This window comes from Bombina bombina, chromosome 3, assembly GCF_027579735.1.
Source record: "Bombina bombina isolate aBomBom1 chromosome 3, aBomBom1.pri, whole genome shotgun sequence".
NCBI classification, from domain to species: Eukaryota; Metazoa; Chordata; class Amphibia; order Anura; family Bombinatoridae; genus Bombina; species Bombina bombina.
Window position 1 is genome coordinate 132626569 of NC_069501.1, and position 20562 is coordinate 132647130.

Below are 20562 nucleotides of genomic sequence, written 5' to 3' on the forward strand. Positions count from 1 at the left end.
AATGTAACTAATATGCATTATGTTAAACTGATATTTATAACAAAGCAGATCGTTTCATAGACTTAATACTACAGGGTTAATAACAAGTGTTAACTCTTTGGTTTGGTAACACGTTTTGTACTATGTGCTGCTGCCCTTTCTAGAAGTTAAGGGGTTAAACCAATTACCGTTAATAAACACATGTATCATTATGTACAGTGCATTATACTGTGTTTGTTACTCAGTGTAGCAGATAAAAGGGCCATTGACTCTGATACAGGATACGCTCAGTCAATTCTTAAATTGTCCAACACAGTGAAAGGGTAGATGAGGTCACATTCATTCTGTTTTTGAAATGACTGGAGTCTGTATTCACGTTGGCCTTTCTGCTTTACAAACAGTCTGCTTTAATGTTCCTGTTTGTATGCTCGTTTTCTTTCTTTTTTTCTTCACATCATAATACCCACTAAGTAGATTTTCAAAGCCAGCAGCGCGCACGAGGACACAAGCATTAGCTGTTCAAGTCCCTGTGGAAGGTTGCCAAGGTGCATTCTTTGAGAGCTACTCCAGCTTTCTAGAATTCCACAGGGTGGTCATTTCTTTATGCACCTTTATTTCCCTCTGTTACTTTAAACTGCTTACAATCATGAAATCTCACTTAGATTCTTATAGCCAAGGATATGGAAAGCATTAGCAACCAATTTCCTAGCATGTCTAGTTTTAGAAAAATATGTTCTTTTATTTGGGTTTATACAGCTAAAATAATTGTGCATAGTAGCAAAAGGTTATTATTTAGCTTCATTATATATTTTGCTCATTTTTGTATATAAGTTTAATGTCCCATTAAATACAGTAGAATTGCATGATCAACACATGCAAATTAAAAATATCGAAGCAATCCCACTTACTCTGAATTTTAAATAAGCAGTATTTTTTTTTTCTGACAATTTTCAAAATTCTTTTCCCTGCCCCTGTATCACGTGACAGCAATCAGACTCATGTATGTATATACTATGTGAACTGTTGCACATGCTAACTAGAAACTGGTGCCTCAGAAATTGAAACAACAAAATGTCCCACTAATGCAGAAATGCACGTCGGGTTGGGGTATGTAAACTGTCAGTAGCGTTGGTCCCAAAGCAGTCTCAATGCTATTATATTCACAAAGCATATGGCAATATCAAAGTGGCTTACCCAACTACAAGTGTTTCGTCCGGTCCTTAGGTGCTGTATGTAGTGGGTTGTGCTCAGCCTATTCTGCTGGTATACTAGCGCTGAATACTCACATGAACGCTGGAGTCTCCAACTCGATGTTTGCGTTCAATTCAGCACCCTCTTCAGATGTCACAGAGGCATGTAGCCTGCTCTGGCATGATTGGTCCAGCACTGGGTTTGGTGCCCCTATCCTACGGGCTGTAGGGAACTCACAAGTGAACTTCCAATAGCTGTGCTGCACGTAATGGAGGTCAATCCCAGGTACTACATCAAAAGAATGGAACGAAGCACCAGCTTGGATAGTAAAATCTTTATTCGAAACTTGTTTTAAAATTAGGTACACACACAGTGGATAAAACGGAGTGTCAGCGTTTTGGCTATGAGCCATAGTCAAAAGCTGATGACTACGGCTCTTAGCCGAAACGCGTCAGCTGTGCTCTGCTGACACTCTGTTTTATCCACTGTGTGTGTACCTACTTTTAAAACAAGTTTCGAATAAAGCTTTAGAAAGTGTGCATATAAAAAGCCTGGGTACAATTTGATAATGGATATAAATGGATTTGTTTAATTGCATGCTATGAGTAATATTATTTTCTCCTGTGAAGCATAAAGAGAATACTAATGGATTGGAATACCTGACCTTGCAACATGATAAACAGTGATTGCTTGATGAGTACTAGAGGTTATTTATTTATGTTCGTAATTGACCATAGAAGGAGGGATAAGATAAACATACTCAAGATGACTGTCAATGGGTTTATCCCTGTACTGCAAATTTGCCGATTAAATTACCGGTTTAAAAGTTTTAAAAACATTTATTTTTTACTCAGGTATTTTTTTGTATTTTAGTTCCTAAAGGGACACTCAAATCAAAATTAAACTTTCATGATTCAGATAAATCATGCTATTTTAAACAACTTTCCAATTTACTTCCATTAACAAAATGTGCACAGTCTTTTTATATTTACACTTTTTGAGTCTCCAGCTCCTACTGAGCATGTGCAGGAATTCACAGAACATACCTATATGCATTTGTGATTTGCTGATGGCTGTCATATGGTACAGGGGGAGTGGAAAAAATCTAATACTCATATGAAGTTCGATCGGGTTGACTGACAACCCCTGCAGGGGGCTGCATTGCACCAGCAGTTCACAAGACCGCTGCTTCATAACTACTGTTTCCATCGAGCCTAATGGCTCGCACGGAAACAGGGGCATCAAGCTCCATTCGGAGCTTGATATTTTGGCCCCTAATTGCTATTGCTTTGTATTTTTATCATGCATTTGTTTATTATGCAAATCTACTGATTTATACTATACATAAACTGATTCTAATGGCCTTTTAAACTCACTTATGGCTCTTAAGCAAATGTATTACATAATCATGTCTCTTTCTGAACCTAATGAGATCATGTTGCTGAATGTAACCTCATCTACACGCATTCTTCATGTTTTATTGTACATCAAGGATGGGCGTAATATTGGAGCAAATTATACTTTCTCAAACTCTAGAGATGGAAATACTGTTCAGGGAAATGGTTATGTAAAGAGTCTCAGCAGTTCACAGCATTGTATTCTTATTTATAAAAGACATATTAAAACTGAATAATCATTTCAAACATCTCAAGGTTTATATACAATACCAGCAATGTTATAACAAGCATGAGATGTACACTATAAATGGTCCTCATTCTCCCTAACATCTCATGTGCTTCTTCTCCTATGTACATAGTTTTTTTATTTTTTTTATTTCTCCCTCAATTAAACATACACACTGTTTGTACTGGGAGCTTTTCAGTGAGATAAATAGAAGGAATGATGTCAGATACAATTGCATCACCTTTGCTTTCGTTCCAGGCTTAATTAAGATACGCAGGTCATGTTTTTCGTGTGTATACATCAGAGATGGGTAGTGAAGATTTTAGTTAATTTATCACTTTCTTTGGTGTTTAAAATTATGTTTTATTAAGAAACTTAAAAACAACAACATGAAAGTTACAATTAAAGGGATACTTAACCCAATCTTTTTTGTTCATGATTGAGATAGATCATACAATTTTTAGCATTTTTCTAATTTACTCCTATTATAAATTTGTCTTCGTTCTTTTGCTATCTTTATTTTAAAAGCAGGAATGTAAGGCTTAGGAGCTGGCCCATTTTTGGGTCAGAACCTGGGTTATGCTTGCTTTTTGTTGGCTACCAATAAACAAGCGCTATCCACGGAGTTGAACAAAAAATGGGCAGGCTCCTAAGCTTTACATTCCTGCTATTTAAATAAAGATAGCAAAAGAACGAACAAAAATGGATTGATAATAGGAGTAAATGAGAAAGTTGCTTAAAATTGCCTGCTCTGTCTGAATCATGAAAGAAAAAAATTGGGTTTAGTGTCCCTTTAAAATCTCATTGATTTATTTTAACAAATTGACTTTGTTTGCTTGGTTTGTTTTGCTTGGTATTTTTTGTTTAAGAATACCTAGATAGGGCCAGGAGCAGCTGGTGATTGCTGGCTACACACATATGCCACATATGCCATTGGCTCATCAGATGTTCAGCTAGCTCTAAAGAAGTGCAGTGCTGATGTTATCTATGTGTTTAAGGCAAGCCCTTTGCAAGGGTTTAACATATAGTTACAATATATGCAGCCAAGAGTACAATAATACAATGCTTTAAAACATTAGGGCATTATTTTGCATTTTTATATCCCTTTAATTCAACTAAACACCCAATTTATTACTAAAGGATCTGTTATGCTCAAGAAACAGAGTTTAACATGGGCTCTATTCATGACTGGTAAATCATTGCAGAACACATTTAAAGAGGCAGTAAAGTCAAAATTAAACTTTCATGATTCAGCTAGAGCATGCAATTTTAAACTGTCCATTTACTTCTTTTATCTAATTTGCCCCATTCTCTTAGTGTCATTTGTTGAAAAGCATACATAGGAAGGTTAAAGAACAGCAATGTGTTACTGTGAGCTAGCTGCTGATTGGTGACTGCACATATATGCCTTTTTTATTGGCTCCTCGAATGTGTTCAACTCCAAGTAATGCATTGCTGCCCCTTCAACAAATGATACCATGAGAATGAAGCTTCTTTAAAATATAAGTAAATTGGAAAGTTATTTAAAGGGACAGGATAATTCCTTTATTACCCATTCGCTAGTTTTTTTATAACCAACACAGTTATATTAATACACTTTTTGCCTCTGTGATTATCTGGTATCTAAGTCTCTCCAAACTGCCCCCTTATTTCAGTTCTTTTGACATACTTGCATTTTAGCCAATCAGTGCTGACTCCTATGTAACCCCACGTGCGTTCGCACAGTGTTATCTATATGACACACATGAACTAACATCCTCTAGTGGTGAAAAACTGTTAAAATGCATTCAGATAAGTGGCGGCCTTCAAGGTCTAAAAAATTAGCATATGAACCACCTAGGTTTAGCTTTCAACTAAGAATACCAAGAGAACAAAGCAAAATTGGTGATAAAAAGTAAATTGAAAAGTTGTTTAAAATTACATGCCCTATCTAAATCATGAAAGTTTATTTTAGACCAGACTGTCCCTTTAAAATTGCATGCTATATCTTATTTTGGGTTTCATGGTTCAAGGGTTGGTATTGTGAGTAGAATATGTGTGTCAGTAAGTAGGCTTTGTGTGCCTTTATTTTAAGGGTAGGAACACCTGACTACAAATAACTTTTGGAATTGTGGTTAACACAGAGGTTCACTTACATTTCTTGCCTGCACTGTAAATGATTACTCATTGAGGCCTATTTATGAAATGTCTGTCAGACCTGATCCGACAGTGAGGATCAGGTCCGACAGACATCGCTGAATGCGGAGAGCAATACGCTCTCCATATTCAGCATTGCACCAGCAGCTCTTGTGAGCTGCTGGTGCAACGCCGCCCCCTGCAGACTCGCGGCCAATTGGCCGCCAGCAGGGGGGTGTCAATCAACCTGATCGTACTCGATCGGGTTGAATTACGGCGATTCCTGTCCTCTCTGAGCAGGCAGACAGACTTCGCCACAGTTCAACCTGATCGAGTACAATCGGGTTGATTGACACCCCCCTGCTGGCGGCCGATTGGCTGCGAGTCTGCAGGGGGCGGCATTGCACCAGCAGTTCTTGTGAGCTGCTGGTGCAATGCTGAATACGGAGAGCGTATTGCTCGCCATATTCAGCGAGGTCTGTCGGATCAGGTCCGACAGACTTTGTTAAATAGAGGCCAAGGTCTAAGCATATTAGTACTAGTTCAGTTTGCTTTTCAGATGATGTAGAAAATAAAGCACACTATTTTTTATTAAACGGAAATTTAAAAACTATTAAATCCAAAAATGAAAATAAGGGGAATGAACGTTTTCTATGACAAGTTTCTGCATAGCCAGTCTACAAATAACCTGATAATGCATTAGTTTTGCCTGCAGCTTATAGAACTATTATCAGTACTAGAATTAATTCCAGCATCGATTGATAGCTTTGGGATGTAAGATTATGATCTCAAAGCACTGTAGCATTGTAAAAGCACATAACAATATCTTTAGTAAAATGCAAAAGTTATTGTTTATCACAACAGGTAAAACATGTTGCTCACTTCCTTAAAGAGCAGGGGGTGTCAATCAACCTGATCGCATTCGATCGGGTTGATTTCTGTCTTATGGAGCGACAAGGCATAAAGCTTTGTACGGAGCTTGATAAATTGATCCCAGAGTGTGTAATTTTAAGACACTATTAAATTCACTTCTTTTTTCAAATGTGCCTCATTCTCTTGATATCGCTTGATGAAAAAGAATATGCACATATCCCACACTAGTGGGAGCTAGCTGCTGATTGGTGCACGCACACATTCATCTCTTGTGATTGGCTAACTAGATGTTTTCATCTAGTTTACAGTAGTGCAATGCTCTTTCTTCAGCAAAGGATAACAAGAGAATTAAGCACATTTGATAATAGAAGTAAATTGGAAAGTTGTTTAAAATGGTATGTTCTATCCAAATCATGAAAGAAAATATTGGGGTTGCCTGTCACTTTAAGCAAACTTTCCTAAAAGTTCTGATAATTCTCCATTTGCCCCAAGATAAATATTCCATGGCTGCATGCAGTGGCTTCTTCAACATCCTTTGATTTTCCCAGAATTCTTTCAGTAATTCAAGTACAGAAGCCTACAATTGTCCCTTATTGATGATGTCACCCACTGTATCCTAGGTATATCAGGGCTAACCAAAATGAAATATAATGCTACTAGCTAGACAACTCAATATCACCCAACATTTCATCATGCAAAATTAATTTCCTACTGGTGATGTGTTATATATTGAACACTTACATCACCAGAGAGTAATGCACATACACAGTGCAATGGCTCATCTGTTTTTTACATCATTTGATATTTACCACACCTGTAAGATACAACATTTCTTATCACTTACCAGAAAATACATAGGGTACCATGAACTAAATGTCGGGTGGACAAAGTTCCCGATTTGAGATCCGGTCCTCCTCGCCTTTTCAGCGAAGGGCAGCAGGCACTCTACGTCCGCTGCCTGCATGTACTTTTGTACAAGGACATGTGTTTGGGATGCTTTATCTCTGCTATCTCAAGTGTAGAGGAGAGAGTAAGAAACAGCAGTCAGAAGGCCACTGTTTCTGACATTGCGTAAAGCAGCATCCATTGCTTTATATATTCAGCTCAACTTAAAGGGACACTGAACCCAATTTTTTGTCTATCGTGATTCAGATAGAGCATGCAATTTTAAGCAACTTTCTAATTTACTCCTATTATCAAATTATATTCATTCTCTTGGATTCTTTATTTTAAATGCAAGAATGTAAGTTTAGATGCCGGCCCATTTTTGGTGAACACACTGTGTTGTTTTTGCTAATTGGTGGGTAAATTCACCTACCAATAAACAAGTGCGTTCCATGGTGCTGAACCAAAAAATAGCTTAGATGCCTTCTTTTTCAAATAAAGAAAGCAAGAGAATGAAGAAAAATTGATAATAGGAGTAAATTAGAAAGTTGTTTAAAATTGCATGCTCTATCTGAATCACAAAACAAAAAAATTTGGTTCAGTGTCCCTTTAAGGGTCCATTTGATGTTGAGTTAAAAAGCCAATTATAAATATTAGAGCAATCAATTCTATTTTATTTTGTGTGAAAATCAGTATTTATCTCACAAATCTGTTTACTTTTTATTATTTATTTAAGAAAAAAGCCTGACAAAACATTCCTGTAAATAGCAGAACAAGTGTAATAGTTATTTAGAAACGTATGTTTCGATGCAGTGGCACAAACAATAGAAAATTCTCTATAAACATGTAATTTTGTTATCAAATCATTTCATGACGTGTCTACATTCACGTAAGATGTACTTCTCATGTTACGAAATTATGCGACAAATAAGTTTAAAATAAACCCACATATGTTTCTAAATAAACCTTACCAAGGAACCTTTTCTTTTTTTTTTCATTTTAAATATAATTTCCATGGTTTGTAGTCACTGCCAATATGAGGTAAATTACCATATTTCAGCAAAATTGGTTCAGCCATTCCAAAGTTATAAGCAATTAAAAAAACAAAACAACAACAATATTTAAAGGGATAATACACACAGATGAACACCCTCTCAAATGGTCTGGTCTCTCTCCAACCTCTTACTGGAAGTTTGATTTCTATTGCTGCCTCTTGCTTGCATAGCTTTTCAATAATCAATACTGTATCATCGCATTTTTCAGTATAGTTGGTGGTTTGCACAGGCAAAAACAGCCATTTAAGTGTTTAAATAAAGTTAAATGAGCTATTTAAAAAAATAATTTAGTATACGCCAGCAGGTAAAATGAATAATTAGGAACACATTAAACCAAATTTTACAGTACAATGCACCATTGATATTGAATGCTATGCTTAATCAAATTTGAAACCATAATGCTATGTATAAAAATATGTTATTTATATTTGTGATTAATCTATTTATTTTCTCTTTATAAAGATTAATACACTATGTCAATTATATTAATATATAAATTGCCTTTCAGGAAACTGTTTGCTTGATCAACCAAGAAATACAATCTTGGGACCAGAAGAACTACCAGGGCAAAGCTATGACGCCATCCGTCAGTGTAAACTTGCATTCGGCCCTTCATACACCGTGTGTCCTGGGATGGATGTTTGCTCACGGCTGTGGTGTGCAGTTGTTCGCCAAGGTCAGATGGTGTGCTTGACTAAAAAGCTGCCCGCTGTAGAGGGAACACCATGTGGAAAAGGAAGAATATGTCTTCATGGCAAATGTGTTGATAAAACCAAAAAGAAATATTACTCGGTATGTAACTGTGAAGAAGATTAATATTTATTTTTCATTGCTGATTACTCAAGTTCAGAGAAGGGCATAATAGTTCATGACCGGGATGTATTATCCAAGCTTTTAGGAAGAACCAGCCAAATTCCTGTAAGGAGATATGATTACATTGTACATATATCTCCAAAGTCAACAGAAATCTCTTGCAAACTCATTTTATGTTTTAATAAGAATAGTTCACCCATTTGGCTAGACTTATTTATTATTGTTTTTTTTTTATTGAGAGCAGAAAGGAAAAGGTATAAGTGAGGTCATTTTAATAAAATCAAAACCTAAAATTGGTTGGACTTTAATGGTTTTCAGTTTAAATTATTCGTCAAGTGCTTTATGTTGTGCCCTAACTGAGGGCTAGATTACATTTAATAGTACAGTTACACTCATGATAACACTGTCTGGTCAAAATGATTAATAAAATACATTGCATTACAAAGATATAAGGGCTCAAAGATATAAGGCATGCAAAGAGCTTTAACATAGAAACACATACATACAAATGTCTAATATAATAATTTAAGGGCATATGTATATATGCTGCATGGACCTAGTGAACCCCCATTGAAAGATCACATTGGCTTAGAAAGCTGCTGGTGGTTTGTATAATACATACTGAGTTATCACTGACACAAGAGTCACGCACGGCTCTCTGATAATAATTGTACTAGAAGTATTTTTGCTAATGCAGGTATATTCCAATAAAAACTTTGTATTACTTTTAAATACAAAGTTTTTTTTCCAACGAAAAGTTGTCCACTTCCACACCCAAATGTTGGGTGAACATATATCATAAATTATAATGATGATAATAATAATAATAATATAATACTTATTTTTTTAAATTGTATGTATTATTTTTTATAGACTTTTGCCTTTTCTAATAATTTTTCACTTTTATGTACCTTAAATGTGTTAAACATATAATGTGTTACAAGTTAAATGCAAACACATCATAACCTAGTGATATACATTATTTCGAATTATTGCATATGGTTTGTTTTAGTTCAACTTTGACACTCGATGTGTTTCAATATTATATTATCAGTTTTTGAATATTGTTAGCGCCTTAGAAATTGTTAATTTTATAGCTCTTTGTTGATTACTAGATGCCGAATTATCAAATTATGGGTGGACATGATTCGCTGTAGCAAATCATGTCCGCCTGACATCGCTTAATGCCAACAGCATACGCTGTCAACATTTAACATTGCACAAGCAATTCTGGTGAACTGCTTGTGCAATGCCACCCCCTGCAGATTCGCGGCCAATCGGCTTCCAGCAGGGTGTGTCAGTCAACCCAATCGTATTCGATCGGACTGATTGCTGTCCGCCGCCTCAGAGGCAGTGGACGAGTTAAGGAGCGACGGTCTTAAGACCGCTGTTTCCTAACTCCTTTTTTCGGTGAGCCTGAAGCTCGTATGGAAACAGGGGTATTCAGGGCCATTTGGCCCTTGATAATTTGGCCCCTAGAGTGAGATTGACATATTTTGGTGTGTTTCAGGTTTCTAGCCATGGCAACTGGGGTTCCTGGGGCCCTTGGGGACAATGTTCTAGAACATGTGGTGGAGGAGTCCAGTTTGCCTATCGCCATTGCAATAACCCAGCACCTAGAAACAGTGGAAGATACTGCACAGGAAAGCGTGCAATCTACCGCTCCTGCAATGTGACGCCATGTCCAGCTAATGGTAAGTAAAACACACAGATAAACAAATTCACAATTTTATTTCCCTATTTAAATATTCAGTCAGCATTAGTTAAAAATATAATGTACTTCCATTGATTATTTTTCTCTGCTTTCCTTGCAATTTAACTCTGAGAATTATGTTGATTTTTCCACTGCGCCCAGAAATTCGGGGCTGTACCCTGCGGTCTTAAGAACTCTGGTGCTACAATGTTCTACACAATAATTGCTTGATCAGGGTGGGAGATCATTTATATCTGTCCCTGACTGGCCACAGAAAGGAAAATATGGAACATATACTAATGAGGCTTGTTGCAATGTAGTGCACAATTGTTGACATATACTATGGCTATTCGTGTATTTTACAGTAACAAGTCCTGATTGGCAAATATGTTTTGGAAGAGCATTTGGTTGCTGAGAAATATTGCCATCAAACAATGTATTAATATATTCAGAACATTTTTACATTTAGCTGGTGTGTTAAAGAGAGAGCAAAGTCTAAATTAAACTTAATTGGATTAGATAGAGAATGGAATTCTAAGTAAGTTTCCAGGTTACTTTGATTATCAATGTTACTTTGTTGTTTTGGTATCCTTTGTTAATGGATGATCCTAGGTAAGCTCAGGAGCATGCACGTGTCTTTAGCCATCTGAAAATGCGTATAGTGATGTTATACATTGTTTGAAACACTAATGCCATACAATGCTAAAGACACGTGCACGCTCCTAACCTCCTATCAGCCAACCTAGATTTACTCTTCAATAGAGGATACCAAGAGAGCAAAGCAAATTTGATAACAGAAGCAATCTAACTGAATCGTAAACATTTAGGGCTAAATTAAGAGTGGAACTCAATATTGCGCTTACACAAGCGCAATATTTGTGCTCCACTCAGTAATACAAGCGAACTTAATGGTATAACAAATGCAGCACAATGCAAATGCAACCTTATTTTCACATTGCCCAGAAGCCAAGTGCTCCTGAGAGCGCGCTTCCATAGGCTTTAATGGGAGCCTCGTTCTGATGCCGATAGACACAGCAAACAACATAGCGCTACACAGGGGCAAAATTGTGCAGCGTTGGGTAGCAATATATAAATGTATATTTATATGAATATATACATATATATGTATGTGTTTATATGTGTATATACATAATATATTTATAGTGAAAACACAGCCCCCCATTCACCTCTATGTAAAGCCACGTTCAGTGCACCCCACATCACCTCACTTTATCCCCTTATAACTGCTTAGTGCATTTTTAAACAAAATACATAAAGTTTTTCATCTGTTTATTTAATGATACTCTTGATTTTGGGGGCAATTGGGGCAACTTTTTTTCATTAAACAGAGATCTGATTTCTGGTTAATGATTTCTAGAGCAAAGTAAAAGTGCAAGCTCAGAGTCACATTAACCAGCCACTTTTAATGGCTGGTTATTTAACATGTACCCTTAAACTGCCAAATTTGCCCCTTTACAGGGACACGTTAAGATAGCGTTCCACTCGTAATCCCTTAATTTTTACTTTACTTTCACTTTATTGAATAGAGAAGCCTTGTACTTACAATAACATTTATGTTCTTTTTTAATATTCCATTTATTGGCATTTTCATAAACCTTCATTGGCAACGTTTTGCCAAATGAAGTTTTCTATAAGTATACTGACTGATATGATTACATCTATAATATTTAACAACCTTTTTAAGAACTTGTGGTTATACTGTATATTATAAAATTTGACTTTCTATTTCAAGATGTGGTATTAATAAACCTCCCATTCATGATAATAAAATATTGTCAAATTATAGACACTATGGAATTCTGTATTAAAAGCTTCATTCAACAAGAACATTTAAAAAAAATCAAACATAAACCCACAATGTGTATACAACATGTATTTACATAATAATTATTTACCTAATTTTCATTCAGTAAAATGCAGATTTAAATTGGCTTAAAAGACAATGCAAAATTTGAGAAAATCTTCTATTTAAGAAACACATACCCTAAAATCATTCATTGAAGTTGATGATCTTTTAATTTGTTTTTTTTTTTTCTTTCTTTTCCATAAGCCAAATCATTTCGGCAGCAGCAGTGTGAAGCAAGAAATGGCTATCAATCTGATGCTAAAGGTGTCAAGACATTTGTTGAGTGGGTTCCTAAGTATGCTGGTGTTCAGCAGGGAGATGTGTGCAAGTTAATCTGTCAAGCTAAGGGAACTGGATACTATGTCGTTTTCTCACAAAAGGTAATTTTAGAGTAATTTTACTCTGGATTTGTGTGTGTTTGTGTGTGTGTTTGTGTGTGTGTTTGTGTGTGTGTGGGTATGTTTGTGTGTGTGTTTGTGTGTGTGTGAGGGGGTATGTGTGTGTATGTTTGTGTGTGTGTATGTGTGTGTGTGTGTGTGTATGTTTGTGTGTGTGTTTGTGTGTGTGTGAGGGGGTATGTTTGTGTATGTGTTTGTGTGTGTGTATGTGTGTGTATGTGTGTGTGTGTGTTTGTGTGTGTGTTTGTGTGTATGGGTATGTTTGTGTGTGTGTTTGTGTGAGGGGGTATGTGTGTGTATGTTTGTGTGTGTGTATGTGTGTGGGTATGTTTGTGTGTGTGTTTGTGTATGTGTGAGGGGGTATGTTTGTGTATGTGTTTGTGTGTGTGTGTGTGTATGTGTGTGTATGTGTATGTTTGTGTGTGTGTGTTTGTGTGTGTGTGAGGGGGTATGTGTGTGTATGTGTTTGTGTGTGTGTGTATGTGTGTGTGGGTATGTTTGTGTGTGTGTTTATGTGTGTGTGTATGTGTGTGTGTGTGTGTGTGAGGGGGTATGTGTGTGTGTGGGGGGGGGGGGTATGTGTGTATGTTTGTGTGTGGGTATGTTTGTGTGTGTGTGTGTTTGTGTGTTTGTGAGGGGGTATGTGTGTGTATGTTTGTGTGTGTGTATGTGTGTGAGTGGGTGTGTGTGTGTGTGTGTGAGGGGGTATGTGTGTGTATGTTTGTGTGTGTGTATGTGTGTGAGTGGGTGTGTGTGTGTGTGTGTGTGTGTGAGGGGGTATGTGTGTGTATGTTTGTGTGTGTGTATGTGTGTGAGTGGGTGTGTTTGTGTGTGTGTCTATGGGGCCAATTTAACATTGTGCGGGTGCACATGATCCGCTGTAGGGGATCATGTCCGCCGCACATCGATAAATGATGACAGCATACTCTGTCAGCATTTATCATTGCACAAGCATTTCTAGGGAAATGCTTGTGCAATGCTGCCCCCTGAACATACATGGCCAATTGGCCACTAGCAGGGGGTGTCAATCATCTCGATCGTATCCGATCAGGATGATTGCTGGATAAAGGGATAGGAAAGTAAAAATTAAACTTACATGATTCAGATAGAGCATGTAATTTTAAGACACTTTTAAATTCACTTCTATTTTCAAATGTGCTTCGTTCTGTTAGTATCCCTTGTTAAAAATGAATACGCACAAATCATACACTAGTGGGAGCTTCTGCTTATTGGTGCCTGAACACATTTGTCTCTTGTGATTGGATAACTAGATTAATAGAAGTAAATTAGAAAGTTGTTTAAAATTGTATGTTCTATCCAAATAATAAAAGGACATTTTGGGGTTTACTATCCCTTTAAGGAGCAGCGGTCTTATGACAGCTGCTTCTCAACTTATGTTTCAGGCGAGCTTTAACCGCTGCATTTGCAGCATAATACATCAGCCCCTATGTGTGTCTGTATATACACATATATAATAAATAAAACTATCATATATGACCGCTGCTCCATAACCTGTCCATCTGCTCTGATGTGGCGGACAGACATCGCCGGAAATCAACCCGATTCAATACGATTGGGTTGAAAGACACCCCCTGCAGGGGGCGGTATCGCTCCAGCAGTTCAATGATAAATGCTGACAGCGTATGCTGTTGGCATTTATCGATGTGCAGTGGACATGATCCGCAATATCGGATCATGTCCGCTCGCACTCTATTAAATAGGCCCCATGGGCTTAACTCAGCTAGCTCAATAAATTAACTAACATATGTTTTTTTCCTCACATTTTTGGAATTACCTGGAATTGTCACTTCTCACAGGATGAAAACTCGTTTGTTTAATGGGACAGGACACTCAGATATGTTCTGTTTAGTACAAGAAAGGTTAAATCTGTTTAAGTCATTACTGAAGCTAGCAGGAAACTAGGAAATACATATTTGTACATAACTGAGGCTTAAACATCATTTTCTCAATGACAACTAATCAAATAAAAATACATAGATAACCCTTTTTCAAACAGATTATTGTTCATCACAATTATATACAGAGTTTATACTGTAATGTTACATATATCATTTTTACCAATGTGTAATTTCTCATGTTTTACCCTTAAGGTTACAGATGGCACTGAATGTAGACCTTACAGCAATTCTATTTGTGTACGGGGAAAATGTGTTCGCACGGGTTGTGACGGGATTATTGGATCCAAGCTCCAGTTTGACAAGTGTGGTGTGTGTGGAGGAGATAACTCTAGCTGCACAAAGGTTATGGGGACATTCACAACAAAAAGGTAAGGTGCTTTTCTTTTAAGCTTAGATTTTAGAGAAATATTTGTATTAAGTATGGTCAACTGAACTAGAGTCTACCCCTTTGCTGTGCCTACACATTGTATTCATCTGCACAATGCTTTTGGAGTTCATTGTGGCCCCCTGGACTAAATCCCAAATCCCTGGTGGCTGAATAAGTCTAACATCGCCAGCGAATTCAAGGGAGAAGTGATGATGTCACTAGGCCTCAGAAACCCAGACCTGCCGAGTTGCTGCAGAGAGTAGGGAGCTGGATGTAAGAGGTAGGTATTCAAACCCTTCGATTTCAGCTCCCTTCAGCCCTAGAAACTCCCACGACCCATCTTTTCAAATGGTGGGTATACAGTCAAAGCACATTAAAAAAAACACAAATTTTGTAGGAAGGGGTTCTCCATGGGCCTGTAATAGCTCATCAAAAAATGCTAAAGACCCCAAAGACCCCTAGATTTTAAGCACAGAAGCCCCTTTATAAAAACATGGCACTGTATAACTTTTAATAGCCAGCTGATCCCTGTGGTAATAGTGATCACTGGGCATGAATAACTGTATATTTATTTAAGTAGAGGCTCATAGGTGCCCTTATGTGCAGATCAAAGTTATATGCATTTACCCAAAGGGCTTTTTTTATTAACAGATAACCCTTTTTCTTTTTAAAACAGAGTTTAGAACAAAAAAAAAACAAAAAAAACAAATACTATTTTTATTCTAACTGCCTGGGACTGGAAAAAGGTTTGGATTTCAGAATATTTGTATATTTGCATCTGTAAAACGGACCAAGTTTAAACAATAATATTTATTTAATTAAGGCAACACTTACATGTCATAATACAGCTTAAATATGCAACCTTAAAGTAGTTTTATTGTTTTTAATGTTTTTAATTTAGACTAGGATTTGCATTTTAGAACAGAAAAAAAAGAATGTTAATTACTGGTGGGAATAAATGGTCATTTTTAATCATTTTATTTTTTAAAAGAATATTAATGAAAGTCTGGATTTCAGAATCAATCTGGATTTTGGATTTCTGGATTTGGGAATTTGTACTGTATTTTCAATGGCTCAAAAGAAGAAACTTAGAAAGACATTGCATTAATTGCATTGTATCCTATTTCATTCCATTAGCTATTTGTTTGGTTAATTACTGTGTCTTGAGAGGTTATCATCACATTTTGTCTTGGTGCTCAAGTACAGGGCTTTCATCTAAAACTGTCTCCTCTGCACATCCCAAAAGATATTTATTTTCTTATGATCTGTTAAGTTCATCTCCTTGTCTCTTCTCTGAAGAACCATTTCCAGCCTAGATCTTTATATATTGGGGTCATAAGGGTCAAATGTCCTGCCACAAAATGTTCCATGCACTCTTTATTAGAAGTTATAAAGGCTCCCTAGGGAAGTTTAACTGGCCCTTCAAGTGACTGTTCTAAAAGGTGAAATATGATCTCCATGACATGCTTTAGACAACAATTAAAAAAAATATATGATTTTGTTATGGTAAGTTAGGCAGACATACCATACCATATTAAAGGTGCATGGTACTTATCTATATGTATGGCATCCACATGAAAGACCGTCATTTAAAATGCAGTCTTTTTTTGCCTGCAAAATGTGTTTAGGTTTAAAATTCCCATACCAGTTGTATACTTTCCTCTAATGCTTATAGTGACTTGTTAAATAAGCTGTATTATATATATATATATATATATATATATATATATATATATATATAAAAGTGTATACTAAAACTTATCCTGTTTAGACAAAGCTTTTTCACATGGATGGCAGAAATGTTTTGAGTACAGTGTCCTATTAAGTGTACACATTGGGCTATATTTAACAATAGGTGGGCGTACAAGGCCCGCTATCATAAACCTTGTCCGCCTAGCCTCCCAGTGAGCTGGCAACTGTACTGAGGAACGCATTTAAGAATGCTGCCCCCTACTTGTGCACGGCGAAAGCGGCAGTCAATCATCCTGATCCGATCGGACAAGGGTAATTTCAATCCGCCACCTAACGTGTCTTTAGACTACTGCTACTGCTACTTAACTAGCATTTCAGACTTGCCGCTCTGACTGAGCCTAAAACACTGGGGCTCCGAAGCTCCTATCGCATCTTGGTAAATAGAGCCCATTGTATTTTCATAATTTCTAACAAAATGGAGCACTAAGCTCTATAAAAACTGTATCATATTTTAGGAAGGAACTGATATTCACTGTATACTGTGTATGTCTTGTAAAAGGAGCTGAAAAACTCCTAAACATAAATATTGTTAGTGTAACCTCTTTGTTACAATGTTCTCATCTATATACTTTCAATTTAAAGCAAGCAGTTACTTTTTATTAAACTGTGGATCGATGCCTGTATTTATGTAACTGCATATAGCATAGAACAGACTGATTGTCTTTATAATACAGTGCTTCCATGCAATGACTAATATTATTCTAGTTTACTGAAGTAAACAATGCTAAATGGAAATTGGCTTAAGAAATTCTTGGAAATCTGTTTGCAACTTATAATATAAATATGACTAATTCTATTTACATGGACAAAATAAATAGTTATTATTATACAAAGCGTTACAAGCATCAGTTTGCCTGTATACATGAGTAGCCATTTTTCATTATTGTATTTTGCAATATTACAAGAAAACTTCATTTTTTTTGGTTCTGTTTGAAAACATATTATGCAAACACAAACTGTACTCTGCACCATAATTTCAATAGCTGTAATTTAACATATTTACTTTTATACAAAAGTTAGTTGGTTTTAAATAATATATAGGATGGTTCTAAATAATATGCAGATATTGCTACAAATAATAAATAAAGGAACATGAAGCTCAGAATAAATGTTTGTCAATTTTGAACCGATTTTTACAGTACACATATATTAGCAAAATGCTTCTAGTAAAAGTTAACAGAGCATATGCACATATGTCCTGTGTACCTATATTCAGACAACAAACCTGCATGAGAGCATATATGGCATTAGTGATTATTTAATTTGTTTCATCACGGATGAATGCACATAGCATAGTTTACATTCACAGTGATAGTTCATTTGTTCTTTGCCTTCTCGAGGATGGCTGGCATGAAGCTGGTGGTGAAGGGTAGAATGAGTCTGGTGAGCCTCTGCTTTCTTTAACTAACAGGCAAGGAGACAGAGCTGGGGCAGTCCCTAGTGGCTGCGGAGTGAAACAAGGTCTAAAGACCACTGCTCCATAACTTGTACGCCTGCTCTGAGGCGGCTGACAGAAATAAACATGATCGGATACGATCGGGTTGATTGACACCCCCTGCTAGCGACCGATTGGCCGTGAATCTGCAGGGGGCGGTATTGCACCAGCAGTTCACAAGAACTGCTGGTGCAATGATAAATGTCGACAGCGTATGCGCTACATTGTATCATGTCCGCTGACCCCTAGAGATAAAGTAAGGATGTGTCTCAGTATCCTTTAACTTAAGTAAGATATTTAGGTACACTTACAGCATGTGCTAGCATACAGAGGCAAGTTATATGTGTACGGGATTGGTGTACTTACACCTACAGCAGGGGGAGGCATATAGAGACAGGTGATAATGTGTTAAGAGTGCTGCATCCCTCTGCAAGATATCTCACATTTTTTACTTTTCTGAGCCTGCCAAAGGAAAGGAAGTTGCCTAATAATTATGCACACCTGATATAGGGTGTTGATGTCATTAGACCACACCCCTTCTCATTACAGAGATGCACATCACCTAATATGCTTAATTGGTAGTAGGCTTTCGAGACTATACAGCTTGGAGTAAGACAACATGCATAAAGAGGATGATGTGGTCAAAATACTCATTTGCCTAATAATTCTGCACTCCCTGTAGAGACAGGTGATAATGTGTTTGGGGCTGGAGTACTTACACCTACAGCATGGGGAGGCTTATAATGTGTTTGGGGCTGGAGTACTTACACCTACAGCATGGGGAGGCTTATAGAAACAGGTGATAATGTGTTTGGGGCTGGAGTACTTACACCTACAGCATGGGGAGGCATATAGAGACAGGTGATAATGTGTTTGGGGCTGGTGTACTTACACCTACAGCATGGGGAGCATATAGAGACAGGTGATAATGTGTTTGGGGCTGGAGTACTTACACCTACGGCATGGGGAGGCATATAGAGACAGGTGATAATGTGTTTGAGGCTGGAGTACTTACACCTACGGCATGGGGAGGCATATAGAGACAGGTGATAATGTGTTTGAGGCTGGAGTACTTACACCTACAGCATGGGGAGGCATATAGAGACAGGTGATAATGTGTTTGAGGCTGGAGTACTTACACCTACAGCATGGGGAGGCATATAGAGACAGGTGATAATGTGTTTGAGGCTGGAGTACTTACACCTACAGCATGGGGAGGCATATAGAGACAGGTGATAATGTGTTTGAGGCTGGAGTACTTACACCTACAGCACGGGGAGGCATATAGAGACAGGTGATAATGTGTTTGAGGCTGGAGTACTTACACCTACAGCATGGGGAGGCATATAGAGACAGGTGATAATGTGTTTGAGGCTGGAGTACTTACACCTACGGCATGGGGAGGCATATAGAGACAGGTGATAATGTGTTTGAGGCTGGAGTACTTACACCTACAGCATGGGGAGGCATATAGAGACAGGTGATAATGTGTTTGAGGCTGGAGTACTTACACCTACGGCATGGGGAGGCATATAGAGACAGGTGATAATGTGTTTGAGGCTGGAGTACTTACACCTACAGCATGGGGAGGCTTATAGAGACAGGTGATAATGTGTTTGAGGCTGGAGTACTTACACCTACAGCATGGGGAGGCTTATAGAGACAGGTGATAATGTGTTTGAGGCTGGAGTACTTACACCTACAGCATGGGGAGGCTTATAGAGACAGGTGATAATGTGTTTGAGGCTGGAGTACTTACACCTACGGCATGGGGAGGCATATAGAGACAGGTGATAATGTGTTTGAGGCTGGAACATTTACAGCTACAGCATGAGCTGTCATACAGAGGCAGATGACAACCAATGCAATGATTACTGGAACAAATGCTGTCAATGAAAGGGGATTTTCCCTCATGAATAGCATATGGACCAGTGACAAAACTCAGCTTGGTGTTGGCAATGTTAGTGAGTAAGGTAAACTTGTGTTGATTTTTTTATGATGCTTCTGATGAAGAAAGACCTCTTTAGTAAAATTCACAACTCTGAAAAATATAGCATCTCTGTCTCTGTAGCAGGTGTGGTGTTTAAGTGGCATGTATGTGCAGACAGGCAGGCAGACAGATGGATAGATAGATAGACAGATATACAGCCAGACAGACAGACAGATAGATAGCGCTGCGGAATCTGTTGGTGCTCTACAAATAACCAACAATAATAATGAGAGATAGACAGACAGACAAATAGGTAGATAGATAGATGATAGATAGACAGACAATCTGTATAGCCTCATGGAAAAGAGCTAAGTTTTAACTAAGGATACCAAGAAAGACGTACATTTGATAATAGAAGTTATCTGGAAAGTTTTATTATTGTTAAATTTGGACACAGTCAAAATAATGAGCATTTAACTTTGACTTCCATGTCCTATGTATGTGTCTTCATCTATAATAAATGGAATACAATTTCTAGATGTAAACTGCCTAGAAAACAGTAAACGGACAACCATTACAATATGTTATTTTGTAACTTCTAGGTTGACAGTACAACAATTATTAGAGAAACAAAGAGATTTAAACAAAGCGCTGAGCCTAAAGTTAC

At 37.3% G+C, this 20562-nt stretch overlaps 1 protein-coding gene across 1 annotated transcript in view; it reads left to right on the forward strand.

The window, feature by feature from the left end:
- The window catches only part of ADAMTS5 (ADAM metallopeptidase with thrombospondin type 1 motif 5), a 142206-nt gene that overhangs the window by 111949 nt on the left and 9695 nt on the right, over positions 1 to 20562 (forward strand). The window contains exons 4-7 of the mRNA XM_053705994.1: positions 8230 to 8513; positions 10045 to 10228; positions 12299 to 12474; positions 14604 to 14779. Coding sequence (XP_053561969.1) covers positions 8230 to 8513; positions 10045 to 10228; positions 12299 to 12474; positions 14604 to 14779 — 820 coding nt within the window. The remainder of the gene's footprint in view (positions 1 to 8229; positions 8514 to 10044; positions 10229 to 12298; positions 12475 to 14603; positions 14780 to 20562) is intronic.